The sequence below is a fragment of the Anolis sagrei genome, chromosome 8 (genome assembly GCF_037176765.1).
Source record: "Anolis sagrei isolate rAnoSag1 chromosome 8, rAnoSag1.mat, whole genome shotgun sequence".
NCBI lineage: Eukaryota > Metazoa > Chordata > Lepidosauria > Squamata > Dactyloidae > Anolis > Anolis sagrei.
The window spans coordinates 37,355,305-37,372,628 of record NC_090028.1 but is presented as its reverse complement, the minus strand read 5'-3'; the positions used below and the strand labels follow the sequence as shown (position 1 = coordinate 37,372,628).

At 43.1% G+C, this 17,324-nt stretch overlaps 1 protein-coding gene across 1 annotated transcript in view; it reads right to left on the bottom strand.

Moving 5' to 3' along the window:
* ITFG1 (integrin alpha FG-GAP repeat containing 1) overlaps positions 1-17,324 on the bottom strand; it is a 183,650-nt gene that overhangs the window by 80,881 nt on the left and 85,445 nt on the right. Inside the window, exon 11 of the mRNA XM_060788362.2 lies at positions 3,207-3,357. Coding sequence (XP_060644345.2) covers positions 3,207-3,357 — 151 coding nt within the window. The remainder of the gene's footprint in view (positions 1-3,206; positions 3,358-17,324) is intronic.

Sequence of the window (17,324 nt, the reverse complement as noted above, 5' to 3'; positions counted from 1 at the left end):
GCGCCTTCCAAGTTGCCTAGTCTTCTTCTTTGTGCCCAGGGGGGAGTCTCTCATTTGGTATCAGCCATGGATTGAGGTTCTGGGTTTGAGCCTGCCACTTTTGGACTCTCGCTTGCTGAGGTGTTCCTATATTATCCTAAAGGTAAAGGTTTCCCCTTGACGTTAAGTCTTCTCGAGTCCGACTCTAGAGGCTGGTACTCATCTTTATTTCTAAGCCGAAGAGCTGGTGTTGTCCATAGACACCTCCAAGGTCATGTGGCCAGCATGGCTGCAAGGAGTGCCGTTATCTATCCGCAGAAGCGGTACCTATTGATCTACTCACATTTGCATGTTTTCGAACTGCTAGGTTGGCAGAAGCTGGGGCTAACAGTGGGAGCTCACCCTGCATGTAGCCCCCATGGTAGAAAGTTTGCCCATGCCTGGTATATATTATCCTAAAGGTAAAGGTTTCCCCTTGACATTAAGTCTAGTCGTGTCCAACTCTGGGGGCTGGTGCTCATCTTCATTTCTAAGCTGAAGAGCTGGTGTTGTCCATAGACACCTCCTTTACCTTTAAGCTTTATTAAGCTAACCCTAACCCTCTCCCAATTTTGGAATTTTGACTTGAAACGGAGGAGTGCAAGTTGGTTGACAGACAAAAGAATGAGTTGTCAATCACTCCTGTGAGTTATGACTACTACAGTCACAGAGACATTCCTTTCAATATTATTAGTACCTATTGATATTTCTATCCTGTCCCAACAAGATGGCACAAAGGAATTGTGAAGTAAAACAAGACACTAATGACTTAGATGAAGGGTTAGGAGGCATGATCATCAAGTTAGCAGATGACACCAAATTGGGAGGGAGAGCCAAGACTCCAGGGGACAGGAGCAGGATTCAAAATGATCTTGACAGATTAGAGAGATGACTGGCCAAAACTAACAAAACGAAGTTCAACAGGGACAAATGCAAGATACTCCCCTTAGGCAGAAAAAACAAAATGCAAAGATACAGAATGGGGGACAATGCCTGGCTCGAGAGCAGTACGTGTGAAAAGGATCTTGGAGTCCTCGTGGACATCAAGTTAAACATGAGCCAACAATGTGATGCGGCTACAAAAAGAGCCAATGGGATTTTGGCCTGCATCAATAGGAGCACAGTGTCTAGATCTAGGGAAGTCATGCTCCCCTGCTCTATTCTGCCTTGGTTAGACCACACCTGGAATATTGTGTCCAATTCTGGGCACCACAATTGAAGAGAGATATTGACAAGCTGGAATGTGTCCAGAGGAGGGCGACTAAAATGATCAAGGGTCTGGAGAACAAGCCCTATGAGGAGCGGCTTAAGGAGCTGGGCATGTTTAGCCTGAAGAAGAGAAGGCTGAGAGGAGACATGATGAGGGCCACGTATAAATATGTGAGAGGAAGCCACAGGGAGGAGGGAGCAAGCTTGATTTCTGCTTCCCTGGGGACTGGGACGCGGAACAATGGCTTCAAACTACAAGAAAGGAGATTCCATCTGAACATGAGGAAGAACTTCCTGACTGTGAGAGCTGTTCAGCAGTGGAACTCTCTGCCCTGGAGTGTGGTGGAGGCTCCTTCTTTGGAAGCTTTTAAACAGAGGCTGAATGGCCATCTGTTGGGGGTGCTTTGAATGTAATTTTCCTGCTTCTTGGCAGGGGGTTGGACTGGATGGCCCATGAGGTCTCTTCCAACTCTATGATTCTATCTATATAAATAAAAATGTAATGTTCGTTTGTGGGATTAACATTACTCAAAAACCACTGGATGAATTGACACCAAATTTGGAGACAATACACCCATCAGACCAACGAGTGACCATCACTCATAAAAACACTGAAAAATATAGAAGAAGAGACGCCAAAAAACAAAAAAACACATTACAACCCCTGTACACAAACACACATATATACACATATACACCAATATATACAGAAATATATACACACATATATGCACACAAAAAACACCTACACAGAACGGGGAAAGGAAGGAAGGAAAGAGAGACGGAGGGAGAGAAAGAGGGAAAGAAGGAGAGTGAAAGAAAGAAATAAAGGTAGAGAAGGAAGGAAGGAGATAAGGAAGTAAAAAAGTGAAAGAGGGAAGGAAGGAGAGAAGGAACGAAAGAGAGAAAGAGGGAGAGAAGGAAGGAAGGAGACAAGGAAGGATGGAACCAAAGAGCAAAGGAAGTGAGAAAAGAAACAGGTAGAGAAGGAGGAAAGAAGAAGGGGAAAAAAAAGAGGGAAGGAAGGAAAGAGGGAGGGACGGAAGGAGAGAAAGAAAGAAAGAAAGGTAGAGAAGGAAGGAAGGAGAGAAGGAAATAAAAAAGTGAAAGAAGGAAGGAAAGAGAAAAGGCAAGAAGGAGAGAAAGAGGGAGAGAAGGAAGGAGACAAGAATGATGGAACCAAAGAGCAAAGGAAGCGAGAAAAGAAACAGATAGAGAAGGAGGAAAGAAGAAAGGAAAGAAAAAGAGGGAAGGAAGGAAAGAGGGAGGGACGGAAGGAGAGAAAGAAAGAAAGAAAGAAAGAAAGAAAGAAAGAAAGGTAGAGAAGGAAGGAAGAAGGAAATAAAAAAGCAAAAGAGGGAAGGAAGGAGAAAAGGAACGAAAGAGAGAAAGAGGGAGAGAAGGAAGGAGACAAGGAAGGATGGAACCAAAGGGCAAAGGAAGCGAGAAAAGAAACAGGTAGAGAAGGAAGAAAGAGGAAGGGAAAGAAAAAGAGGGAAGGAAGGAAAGAGGGAGGGACGGAAGGAGAGAAAGAAAGAAGGGGAGAAAGAGTGAGGGAAGGTTGGCCACAGCAACGTGTAGCAGGTACAGCTAGTGACTAATAAAACTCATTGATAATACCACAAAAATGTTGGAAGAGTAGAATATGGTTAAACGGTTAAGTCGAAGTGACAGCGGATCCCTCTCCGATGGCACGGTATAGTTACATGATTGGGACAATTCCCTTGCCCCTGCCCAGAAAGAATGAACACAGATGTGTTCCAGGAGTTGAAACGAAGTGTGACTGCTTCTCATAAATCTCAACAGCTCTCCCTTCAGCTCTAAATGACTTGTTTTCAACCAACCCGTTTGTTCTCATTATGTGCTGAGGATCATCTGGTCAAAAGCTTCCAAAGTGCCAGTTTGGAAGGGAACCTCACATCGGAAGGGGCAGATGGCAATTAAGAAGACAGGAAAACAACACAGAGGCCACAACTCACATCTTCATAAATGTCAAAGAAGGTTGCCACCATTGCGTCTTTGATCTGATGTAGATCCGAGAGCTCCCAGTAGACCTTAAACATACGGCGGGCGCCCGCACAGCTTGCGTTATTGCACTCCACGTTCTGCAACAGGAAAGCTTGCTGGTTGCTGCAAAGGAAGGAAAGACACATGTCAGGGACTTACAAGAAAGGAGATTCCATCTAAACATTAGGAAGAACTTCCTGACTGTGAGAGCTGTTCAGCAGGGGAACTCTCTGCCCTGGAGTGTGGTGGAGGCTCCTTCTTTGGAGGCTGGATGGCCATCTGTTGGGGGTGTTTTGAATGTGGTTTCCCTGCTTCTTGGGAGAGTGTTGGACTGGATGGCCCATGAAGTCTCTTCCAACTATGATTCTATGATTCTGTAATTCTAGTCCTGTTTCCCTTCCTTTCCTCTTGTAAAGCTAACCGTGAGCTGATCCTTTCAATATTAGTCACTCTCTAACTGCTCAAAAGGATCAAGGAATATTTTTATTTCTTCTTAGTGCTATGGAAAGTGGGAAAATGGAAAAATGTTGACGACCCTCCAAACAATTCCTAAAGTTTCTCCAAGGTGAACGAAACCAACTAAATTTCATTTCTTTCTGCTTGTGGGTAAACAGTATTTCTTGCTGTTTCTTTGTCAGTGTTGGTGTAGAGATTGTCTGGTTTGTCTACTCTGAAACATGCAACATAGAATTAGTCCTTCTTTAGGGGTCCCTTTCAAATGTATGATACTATATCTGTCATATACATGTGTGTGTGTGTGTGAATCTTATCTATGTATATCTATCTATGTATATTGGATTGCTCTTTGTCAGGAGGGCTTTGGTTATGTTTTCTTGCCCTGGTGAAGAGTGTTGGACTGGATGGCCTTAAGGCACAATTTCTCAACCTGGGGGTCAGGACCCCTGGGGGGGTCATGAGGGGGTGTCAGAAGGGTCACCAAAGACAATCAGAAAACACAATATTTTCTGTTGGTCATGGGGGTTCTATGTGGAAGGTTTCGTTCAATTCTATCATTCGTGGGGCTCAGAATGCTCTTTGATTGTAGGTGGACTATAAATCCCAGCAACTACAACTCCCAAATGTCAAGGTCTATTTCCCCCAAACTCCATCTGTGTTCATATTTGGGCATATGGAGCAATCGTGCCAAGTTTGGTCCAGATCTATCATTGTTTGAGTCCACAGTGCTTTCTGTAGGTGAACTACAACTCTCAAACTCAAGGTCAATGCCCACCAAACACTTCTAATGTTTTCTGATAGTCATGGGAGCCCTGTGTGCCACGTTTGGTTCAATTCCATTGCTGGTGGAGTTCAGAATGCTCTTTGATTGTAGGTGAACTATAAATCCCAGCAACTACAACTCCCAAATGACAAAATCATATTTTTTTGAGTGATGGTCACTCCTTGCGTAGTGAAATGTTTTGTTGCTAAATTTGGTGTGATTTCGTTCATTGGTTCTTTTGTTTTTAAGGTACTCATTATGCACAGAGCATTTTTATATATATAGATAGAAGAAACATCACCCCTGTTTCTAGCTTGTCATTGCAATCTGCTCTTCTCTACCTTATTCCACTGCAGTGGTTGCTGCTAGGAAGTGTGGGCAACCTGATAGCTGAGCTCTAGTGCCTTTCACTGCATTTTATAGAGAAAACAAAAAAGGACTAGATGTTTTTGATATGACTAATTTCTCTCCCCCCCCCCCCGAAAGCAGATATAAAAGGAGAATATGGATATTAAAAATATTAAAAATATCCCCTAAAACTTCCAAGCTTCTGGGCAGAGTTGTAAAACCAAAGGCTATTTTGCAGAGTGTATGTCAAGGTTTTGGGAGAACAAAATGAAAACAAAACAAAAACCCCCAAACCGAATGCTTTTATCTGCAAAGTTAAGTCATTTCTATTGCACTGTAAGCTTCACTTCCTCCCCACAATGCAAAACCTTCAAAATGTATGACTCAGACTCCCCCCCCCACCCCACTCTTTGACTCCAAATTTTAATGACGCTTTTCACTACCTTCATGGTAAGCAGCTTATTCTTACCATTCTCCACGGATATTTACATATTTACATCCAGCATGAGTCATGATTATCATTACATTGCATCTCCGTTATATCCCATTCCTTCTCAGCCAAATATCAAAACACGCCATTATACAATTTACAAGCTTATTCCAGTCCCTTTTGTTATGTATCCTATTAATGTCCCGGTTTAGATGCACAGTGCTGTGTGGCAGCATATTATCTATAATTTTTTTCATCCTCTTTTGATATCTTCCCCTACAAAGAGTGTTCCAAATTTTGTAGATAAGGTGATTACTTCTTTTCTCTGTCTGGCATGATACTACAACATATCATTTTAGCACGTTTTGCTGGAATAGACATTATTTTCAAGATGTGGAAATGTGCAGCTCTGAATGGTTATTGTGATGCACTCTGTTCTTTCACATGGCAGGGTGGACCTTTTATTCTTCTATCCCATCCGCTGTCACCATTAAATATGTGAGGTACTCTCTGGTCTCGTGGCCTGGCTGAAGGGACCTCTTATTTACTTATTTAACCAGAAATGCAAAATGGTCAGGAATGGGACAGGTTGACAGTTGGAGCAAAATATGAAAATGAGGACTAAAGGTTTGTTTTCTTCTTCTTCCTTTTAAAACTCCTCCAACTGGAAGTGATGCATAGAAAGAGAGTTTGTTTGAAGGTGAAACAGTTACTTAGTTTATTTGTATCATTCTTATGGTATATTTAGTTACTTAGGCGATCCCTTGTTGGACAAGTAAGATGGTCTTCCATGATGGGTTTCCTTGTGGATTCGTAGGTGCCTGTGGAGCCCTATTCTTGACCCACATCTTCTCCCACAGTGAAGGCATTGGTTTCCAGGTGGAAGGCGGTCCCAGTCGGGGTTGGCTTGACGCGCCTTCCTCTTGGCACGTTTCTCTCTTTCACCCTCCACTCGTGCCTCCTCGAATTCTGCAGCACTGCTGGTCACAGCTGACCTCCAGCTGCAGCGCTCAAGGGCCAGGGCTTCCCAGTTCTCAGTGTCTATGCCAGAGATTTTAAGGTTGGCTTTGAGCCCATCTTTAAATTTCTTTTCCTGTCCTCCAACCTTCCATTTTCCGTTCTTAAGTTCAGAGTAGAGCAACTGCTTTGGGAGACGGTGGTCAGGCATCCGGACAACGTGGCCGGCCCAGCGGAGTTGATGGCAGAGGACCATCGCTTCAATGCTGGTGGTCTTTGCTTCTTCCAGCAAGCTGACGTTTGTCCGCTTGTCTTCCCAAGAGATTTGCAGAATTTTCCAGAGGCAGCGCTGATGGAATTGTTCCAGGAGTTGCATGTGACGTCTGTAGACAGTCCACGTTTCGCAGGCATATAGCAGGATTGGGAGGACCATAGCTTTATAGACAAGCACCGTGGTATCCCTGTGGATGTCCCGGTCCTCAAACACTCTCTGCTTCTTTCGGAAAAATGCTGCACTCGCAGAGCTCAGGCGGTGTTGTATTTTGGTGTTGATGTTGACTTTGGTGGAGAGGTAGCTGCCAAGGTAGCGGAAATGTTCAACATTTTCTAAAGTTACACCATTAAGCTGTATCTCTGGCATTGGGGAGGGGATGGCTGGTGACTACTGGAAGAGCACTTTGGTTTTCTTGATGTTCAATGACAGGCCAAGCTTCTTGTATGCTTCTGCGAAGGTGTTTAGAGTGGCCCGTAGATCTTCTTCTGAATGTGCACAGATGACATTGTCATCAGCATACTGGAGTTCTATAACAGATGTTGTTGTAACCTTGGTTTTGGCTTTCAGTCTGCTGAAGTTAAACAGCTTGCCATCTGTCCGATGGATGACTTCCACTCCAGTGGGAAGCTTCCCGTCAACAAGGTGAAGTATCATAGCAATGAAGATGGAGAATAGAGTTGGGGCAATAACACATTCCTGTTTGACACCTGATTCCACCTTAAATGGATCACTTTGGAAGCCACTGCTGTCCAAGACTGTTGCCATCATGTCATCATGGAGGAGCCTCAGGATGTTCACAAATTTGTTTGGGCACCCGATTTTTTGGAGGATGGTCCAGAGAGCGCTGCGATTCACCGTGTCGAATGCCTTTGCAAAGTCGATGAATGCCATGTACAGAGGTTGGTTTTGTTATCTTTCATTTTTCTTATGGTATAAGCGTAGTGGTTACATAAGATCAAATGCTTGCTGCTTATAGAACGATGTTTCAATATGAGTTTCTCTCAAAATTATTCTTTTCTTCCAAAAGGACTGTTATGCGAATACATAAGAACAGGTTTCAAACTATCTTTAACTTGTTTCTTTCTCATGGTGCCTCCTTGTCTATGAAAGATGGTTTGTTGTTGTTTATTTGTTCATTGGCTTCCGACTCTTCGTGACCTCCTGGACCAGCCCACACCAGAGCTCCCTGTCGGCCATCGTCACCCCCAGCTCATTCAAGGTCAAGCCAGTCCCTTCAAGAATACCACCCCTCCACCTTGTATCCTTGGTCGGCCCCTCTTTCTTTTCCCTTCCATTTTCCCCAGCATCATTGTCTTCTCTAAGCTTTCCTGTCTTCTCATGATGTGGCCAAAGTACTTCATCTTGGCATCTAATATCCTTCCCTCCAGTGAGTAGTTGGGCTTTATTTCCTGGAGTATGGACTGGTTGGATCTTCTCACGGTCCAAGTCACTCTCAGAATTTTCCTCCAACACCACAGTTCAAAAGCATCTATGTTTCTTTCTATGTTATGGTCCCGCTCTCACAACCATAGGTTACGATGGGGAATATCATTGCTTTAACAATGCGGATTTTCGTTGCCAGTGCGATGTCTCTACTCTTCACGATTTTATTGAGATGGTTAATTGTTCTCCTCCCAAGAAGTAAACGCTATGAAAGCTTATCCATAATTGGGTTGTTGTGAGTTTTTTGGGCTATAAGACCATGTTCTAGAAGCATTCTCTCCTGATGGTCACTACCTCTGACGATGCTTGCTATAGATGCAGGCGAAACGTCAGGAGAGGATGCTTCTAGAACATGACCATATAACCAGAAAAACCTACAACAACCCAATTATTCCAGCCATGAAAGCCTTCGACAATACTTATCCATAATGATTTCAGCAGTCTTTAAAGTACTGCAAACGTCTTTTGTTCTAGTTCCTAGGCTACCACCGGCTTCTTTATCAGGGAAAAGATGTAAGAAACCATACAGGAGAAAGACAAAAGACAAAAAGGGAAGGTGTTGAAGTCACAGGGCTACGTTGTGTATCAGACATTGTCTCTGCTGTATTTCTGGTCTGGAGGGATGCAATGTAGGCAGAGGACATTCCCCTTTTTTGTGGCCACATGGAGACTGAGACAAAGGGCAGTAAAATTTCAATTCCAAGATGCCTTCATCCCTTGTGAAGCTACAGAACCTTTCTTAGGCAGAGAACAGGTTTGTAGTAACTTGCCAAACCAATCCAATTTACTGGGAATTGTCATTCAGGGAGTCGTTTCCAAGTGGCCTCATGTGGAAATCTTCTTCAGCAAGAAAAACTTGAAATTAGTCCTCCTTTTCATCTCAGCAACAGAGGCTATATTGTCTCCTTCTATGTAAGTCAGGGAAAAGTCTAAACAAGGCAAATGCATGTCGGTCCCTCGTATTAATAATCTACCCAATAATATCATGCAACAGTCAATTGAACTAAGTATCGTAACTCAGACAAATCAACTTGAAAGTCGCTGTAAAGTAAAAATGCAACGGATTTGATGTTTTTCCTAACATTACAGCAATTGAAAAATACTGTTCGCATTCCCACCCCTCACAAAAACACAGCATCTACACCTGCATCCTACCATTTAATATGACAGCTACAACCAGGAGATTCATTGCTGAGAGCAACCACTCCAGTCAGAGCGGCACAAGCTTGAAAAACGGCAGCCATTCATCATATTCACCTATGTTATTTCTCCCCCCAAGTAAAGCGGCAACAAAATCTATTGCATTTCCCTTTTATTTCCTTTAGATGTCAAATTCACGGCATTTCTTATCAGTTAATGCATTAAGTTACTGGAAAATTCATGTAGCTTTGAAGTCTTTCCTACCAACAGCACTTGAACATAATATAGAGGAGAATGACACAATATATACACGATCAAAGCAAACAGCCTGAAATTCCCAACATAGTGAATCTAATATATGGCCTCTTAGGGGAAAGGATGGGAGAAATTTCTAACCCCCTATTTGCTATGCTTTCTATGTCCCTTGTTTTTATTCTACAATAGTTCTGCTCTCGTGCCTCTGAGGCCCACATGTTATCAACTGAATCATCTAGAGCAGAGGTTCTCAAAGTGTGCCCCATGGAGCCCTTGGGGCCCCATGAAGCATACTGAGAGGCTCCACTATTTCCTTCTCCCTCCTCCCCACTCCACGCTTTCTGTCCCCTTTCCTGTTCCTCCCTCTCCCTGCCTCCCTTGCTGACAAAATCCTTTCCCACCGCCTCCCTCACCTCCAAAAGCCTTTTTTCCTTGTCTCCTTTGCCCCCAAACCCCCATTTCCCTCCCACCACTCAGGAGGTGCTTTGATTGTGCTTTTTGTTACATTGCCAGGGCTCTGCCTTATTCAGGTAGAGATGAACCAAACTCCCAGTTTGTGTGAAACAATTTAATTAAATCAGCACTTACTTTCTGGTTCATAATGTTCCAATGAAAAATAGTTTGGCCCGAAGATCAATCCCAAGGCTAGCTCCTTATATCCAGAAACACACAGATGCAACTCATCTCTTGCATATCTCCACTCTTAATTGCTTTCACTGATACACTCTTACTTACAGATTAGTTTCTGGATATAATGAGCTAGCCTTGGGACTGATCTTTGGGAGAAAAACATTTGTCTTGTTTTGGTGGTAGATGCTGCTAGTTTTCCCCCAGGTTTGTGGATTTTTAGTATCCTGACTTGTCTCTTGAACCCTTGGAACCTTGACTATTTGGACTGGCTTTTGACTAAGAACCCCTGACTAAGTTTGGCCCAATTCTATCATTGGTGGGGTTCAGAATGCTCTTTGATTACAGGTGAACTATAATTTTCAGCAACTACAACTCCCAAATGTCAAAGTCTACTTTCCTGAAACTTCACCAGTGCTCACATTTGGGCATATTGAGTATTCGTCCCAAGTTTGGTCCAGATCCATCATTGTTTGAGTCCACAGTGATATCTGGGTTTAGGTGAACAACAACTCTCAAACTCAACGTTATAGCCTACCAAACACTTCCAGCCTTTTCTGCTGGTCATGTGATTTCTGTGTGCCAAGTTTGGCTCAATTTCATCGTTGGTAGAGTTCAGAATGCTCTTTGATTGTAGGTGAACTATAAATCCCAGCAACTACAACTCCCAAATTACAAAATCAATCCCCCTTCCCCCAACCCCACCAGTATTCAAATTTGGGCACATTGGGTATTTGTGCTAAATTTGGCCCAGTGAATGAAAAATATATTCTGCATATCAGATATTTACATAACGATTCATAACAGGAGCAAAATTACAGTTATGAAGTAGGAACGAAAATAATGTTATGGTTGGGGGTCACCATGACATGAGGAACTGTATTAAGAGGTCGCTGCATTAGGAAGGTTGAGAACCACTGCATTAGGGCAAGTTTGAGAGTTGGAAAGCTCTTTGGGATTGGTTTTCACATGGAGGGCTGACGTATAGGGGAAAGGTCTGATGGATGTTGACCACAGAGATGCCCCGGCAGACTAGGAGATTCCAAGAGAGAATATTTTAAATCAAATCAGATCCGCAATGCCAAACCCACAAGTGAGGAGGTCCAACTGTATTAGTGCTGCATGTCACATTAATGGGGAAAACAACTTTTTCTTTGGATGGGGTGGTGGTGATGTGTTTATGTCGGTATTCAGATTGGGACATTACAAATACTATATTAAAATCTCATTTCTGGAGAACAGCGCATCGTGCATCAGGTTTCAAAGTGATGGGCTGGAACCTTTCAGAAAATTGTGAGAAACAACGTGAAAGTTTCCAACAGTATCGACGCTAAATGCCAAAGCCCAAAGAGAATGAGGCCATTGTGAACGGATGACTGTTGGATTGGAGGTCAAACTGTAGGTAAGTCCTAAAGACAAGGCAAGATTCTTGCTGTGAAGCTTTCAGACGATGGATCCCAGGGTTAATAGTCAATGCCTTCCCCTAAAAAGCAATGCATCACGAGAACTTACTCTCCTGCTGCCAAAGACAAGAGAGCCCTGAACATTTATAGAGGTAATGGAAAGATACCGAAATAAATCTAAGGCTGATGTCAAGCCTGAAACTATATTAACATGATAGAATGCGGAGATATGCTAATATTTTCAGTCAATTTCAAAACAATTAGCATGAAATACTGAGATATAGTTGAGCAATATTCATCTCTCAGAGTGCATATATGTTGGTTCAGGATACAAGGGGTGCCTTCTGGTCCTTTCATACACCAACTTCCCTATCCTCTTCTTTGCTTGTGATTGTTTAGAAGGAAAGAGAAGGAGGGGATGGTTGGATAGCGGAACAGATGACACATTTAGAGAGGATCAATCCTTATTTTCCTGAAACTCTCCAATGAGACACAGTGGAGTATCTCAGATTTCTCTGCACGTTGCCATCTGCACTGCAGGTATTACAGCAGATTCTTAGTTGACTCATGCTGCTGAATGAGGAGAGACAAAATAGACAGTACCATTGCAAATTGCAAGCAGTGCTGAGGGAGCACCTGCATCTCTGATGCTTTTCTATATATGGAACAATTTTGCAAACAAGAAACCACTCTCACTATTACTATTGACTGTTAACTATTTACATGGAATTTCTCCCCTTTGTTCTCTTGCAACTCAGGGAAAGTGTTTCAACCTGTAATTTATGTCAAAGTGTATGTTACCACTTAACCTGCACTGGGTCCCAGCTATCATACTTTTACCTTTCAAACTCTGGTTCACAATGTTACCAAAGTTTACTAAGATCTCTGGATATGCTACATGAGTATGCTTGGCTGTTTCTCCTCCCCCTTTCCAGCGAAATACGTCTCTCACTGTGTGCGGTCTCTTGCACATGTGGTGCTGTGTCTCACGCACGTGTTCCCTTCTCTCATTCAGTTGCGTTACGCAACCAGCGTAGCGCTACCAGCACTGGGTCCCAGCTATCTTGCCTTTCAAACTCTGGTTCACAATGTTACCATAGTTTACTAATGATGTAGTGCTAAATCTGAGATTGGTGTTGGAGCTCAGCCTGTGATTGTGTTTCAGGATCAGGGTGCTTTGGATGTGGGGAGTGATGCCAATGAGTTGCAGGATGCATTTCAAGATGGCAATGGTTTGGCCAGTGATATTGATGCAGAGAATGACCAGGAGATTCCTGTTCATGAGAATGTCCCTTAGGGGTGTGGGGATGCTGGTGTGCTTTCTGAATTGTTACCAGAGAGTTATTATGATAGGGAACATGAAAACAGCTCTTCACCTGGCCCAGTTGCAGAAATTAATGAGCCAATAGACAGGAGGAGATCAGTCAAAACAGGAGAGCCGAACAGTGGCTTTGGCGATCTGCCAGGCTCCGAGAGAAAAAGATAAGAAATTCTCAGCTGAAGTGAAACCAATTTCTGAGTGCTAGAGACATAGCTAACAAGGAGATAAAAGTCCCAAGTACAGGATATGTAGTCAGATGAAGCATCATTTGGAATCAAGTCAAGTTCTCATCCTTGTTCATGGAAGCTTTGCTTGGAAAATTCATATTTATGTACCTTTGTTTCATGGTTTTGATCTATGCTTCTATATTCATGCTTTGGATTCATGTTTCTTGGTTTCTTGTATTTTATTCGGGAAGTTTTGACTTTGTTTTTATGGACTTTGCTGGAATATTACCCTGGACTACTTTGCTCCTGCTATCTTCCTACCTAATTGGATTTACCTATTTCTTTAAAGTGTTTTTTTTAACCTTACTGCTTTTTAATGATCTTCAATAAAAGGATTGTTTCCCTATCTAACGGTGTGGTATTTAAAGTCAGAGGGCTATTCCTGTCATGGAGTGCAACAATTGGCTCCCATTCTGCAAACTAAGATATGTTGGGACTGAGTATTAAATGTCCATGGATATTAACGTATCCTTATTCCCAGCATCAACTTAGATGCGTGACATTGTTTTTTCCCCCTTTGAATGCCTGAGAAGCTCATTTGGGAAATAAACCAACATTATCCCAAGAGCCTCGAATCACATTGCACGCATCTCTACCATACCTTGCCTGAGAATAATAAGAAAAATGAAAAAGAACAGCAAACAACTCTGAATCCATTTTCACGAATGACGGTAAAAGCATATAATTAAGTCGCTTCTGTGGTCACGAGGCTATTGTGTATATCAACATGACCCCAGATGCATAAAAAGCCACATGGGCCCTTTTAATTCTACTCTGCTACAGATCCCGGCAATTAAGAGCCAGGCTTCCTGGACTGGTCGCACAGCCTTGAGCCAAGGGTTTACCAGAGGAGGAAGAAGAAAAGCTCTTATCACTTAATCACTGTAATCAATCACCAAAATTAGATCTGTGGTTACCAGTATTAAAAGCTGGGAGGGAGAGAATTAAATGGTTCAATTCACGAGGTCTCCTTAGCAACTAGCTTGATGTTCAAACTCCCTTGCCTTGGCACGTGTTGTGATTTCTTGGGTGAGTCATCTAATATGCCTCATAACAGTAATCGAATGAACAGAATGAAAGCAGAGGGAGATTTGCTTCAGCAGAGTGAATATTCCTTGCTCATTAAAAGGGGAATAACACCTGACAACCTTAGAAAGTGGGAACTATTTGCTTTGGAAGCGGCACCCTCACATGTCTCCCCATTCCCTTAGACCGCAAGCTCAGTGAAGTAAGTAATTGTTCTTACTTCAAGTAGGAACATAGCAGCCTCTCCAAGAGATACTAACGCAAAGGCACACACCTGACATTTTGCTAAAATAAGTAATGTAAGAGGCCTTTGTTGTGTTTTAAAGAATCATGGCTTTCACCCACGAACAGGCGACACAAAACCACGAAAACTCTGATTCCATGAAGCCCCTTTGTGGTGTATTGTGGCAAAAATATCAAGGGAAAGGGGTGGGAATGTAGGATTGTGTTTTTTTTTAGGATTCTCTAGAGCAGTGGGTCTCAAATTTCCTAATGCTGTGACCCCTTAATATGTCACATGCAACTCCTGGAACGATTCCATCAGCACTGCCTCCAGAAAATCCTGCAAATCTCTTGGGAAGACAGGTGGACAAGCGTCAGCGTGCTGGAAGAAGCAAAGACCACCAGCATTGAAGCGATGGTCCTCCACCATCAACTCCGCTGGACTGGCCACGTTGTCCGGATGCCCGACCACCGTCTCTCAAAGCAGTTGCTCTACTCCGAACTCAAGAATGAAAAACGGAAGTTGGTGGGCAGGAAAAGAGATTTAAAGATGGGCTCAAAGCCAACCTTTTCCCCCCAATAATTTTATTGATTTTAGTGTTTATATTAAAACGAGAGTAGGGGAAAAGAGAAAAAAAAAAAGGGGGGGGGGTAACAATGAAAGTGTGGGAAAAAAGAAAGAAAGAAAAGGAAACAGAGTTAAAAGTTGTGACTTCCAATCTTCTTCCCTTCAATATTTTTTCTTGGCAATACCTCTGTCTGACTCGGCACTTGTTGAGGCTCTTTCTTTGTCCACTTATAACCATATTTAGTTCAGGGTTTACTTAACTTCCTTTAGATATTCCTCAAATTTTGACCAGTCTGTATGAATCGTAGATCTGCCAATATTTCTTTTTATCAAATAGGTTAGTTTATCCAGGTCTTTTATCTCAAGTCATTTGTCCAGACATTCATCCTTAGAAAGGACGGTCTCTAACTTATTTGGCGTATATTATTCTGGCCGCAGTAATGCAGAAAGTAAAAAGATTTTCCGTATTAGCTTCTGGGAATTGTACTCTTTTGTATATTCCTGACAGGTGTGAAAACTCTGGTATAGACACTGAGAACTGGGAAGCCCTGGCCCTTGAGCGCTTCAGCTGGACGTCAGCTATGACCAGCAGTGCTGTAGAATCTGAAGAGGCACGAATGGAGGGTGAAAGAGAGAAACATGCCAAGAGGAAGCCACGTCAAGCCAACCCTAACCGGGACTGCCTTCCATCTTGAAACCAATGCTCTCACTGTGGGAGAACATGCAGGTCAAGAATAGGGCTCCAGAGTCACCTATGGTGGTCCACGCTCTTGTCACATCCCGAATAGATTACTGCAATGAGCTCTACGTGGGGTTGCCTTTGAAGACTGTTCGGAAACTGCAATTAGTCCTATGGGCAACAGCTAGACTACTCACTGGAGCGTCATACAGGGAGCATATTACCCCCTTGTTGTGTCAGCTCCACTGGCTGCCGATCCAATTCCGAGCACAATTCAAAGTGTTGGTTTTGACCTATAAAACCCTATACGGCTCTGGTCCAGCGTACCTGTTCGAAGGTATCTCCTTCTATGTCCCACCTTGGAGCTTAAGATCCTCTGGGGAGGCCCTGCTCTCGGTCCCACCATTGTATCAAACACATTTGGCGGGGACGAGGGACAGGGTCTTCTCGGTGGTAGCCCCCCGCCTGTGGAATATGCTTCTCGGGAAAATTAGATCATTGTCATCCCTCCTCACCTTCAGACAGAAGGTAAAATCGTGGTCGTGGGACCAGGCCTTCGGGCAGTCAGATTAAAGAACAATGAATAATATTTGACTATGGCTTGGAAGTGGATTTGGATAAGTGAAGCAGAGTAATCATTAGTATATGGCTAGATAAATAGCCACCAGACTGGCAATAGCTAAATGGATTGTAAGTATACTGTTTAATTTTTATTTTAATGTCCATGGTTTTAATTGTGATTTTTGCTATTGTATTTTATGAAGAGGCATTGAATTGCTGCCAATTGGAAGCCGCCCTGAGTCCCCCAGGGTTGAGAAGGGCGGGGTAAAAATGTTCGAAATAAATAAATAAATATAGTCTCGCTGCTAGTACACCGAACTTGGAAGGCAATCCTACTTGGACTAGGAGGAATCGCCTAAGTAAGTAACTATTCATCAGATGCACTACTTAATAGACTTAAGACCCAACTTGTTCATGAAGTGTTGATTTAAAAGAGCTTAATTGGTACAATCAGCTTCAGTTGTCCTATTCATCCTATGAATCAAATATCCAGTCCCAGGATCTAACAGATGGTCTTAGGTTGTTAGACACTGATGCTTTACTCAGATGAGTCCTCTCTTCATTGTTGTTTTGCAACAAACCGACCCAAAATTTGCTCCTAAATTTTCATTAGCAGCCAGCTGGCTTGTTACCTAAAGCAGATATTCCCAAATGGGTAATTCTGGTGTTGGCAGAAAAAACACCCATTTAAGTGTCTGTGACCCTGCCTTTTTATTTCCTCCCTTGGAACAGGTAGAGCACGTCAGGTGCAAGTGCAATGCTGCCAGCTGCAGACCTATAGTGAGAAGATGTACAATTCCCCGCAGGCATGGATGTCTCTCTAGTGTCCTCCTGAATGGGAATTTTCTCTTCCAGTATTAACCATGGGCTAGTCACACTTCTTTCCAGCCCTGGTTGTTTCTAAAGCACCTTTTGGAACCATGATTTTTTGAAGGTTTCCACATTTATTTTAACTCATCAGCATTAGTGAAAGCAGGAATATAAATTTAGTGCTAGGGACAACTTGCACGCCATCCCTGTCTTAACAATGGGGAAACGCTTCTCCTGGAAAGAAGATAGTACCAAATTAACTGTCCACATCACCTTAAAAAAATAAAACTTTATTTATATTCCACTCTATCTCCCCTGGGGGACTCAGGGTGGTTTCCAAATTGTAAAAACACAAAACCTTACATCTCCATTTCTAAGCCAAAGAGCCGGGTTGGGACCTGCCTACCTGCGTGACCGCATCTCCGTATATGAACCCACATGATCCCTCCGTTCATCTGGAGAGGCCCTGCTCACGATCCCACCTGCGTTGCAAGTGCGTTTGGTGGGGACGAGGGACAGGGCCTCCTCTGTAGTAGCACCCCGACTCTGGAACTCTCTCCCCAAGGACATCAGACAAGCC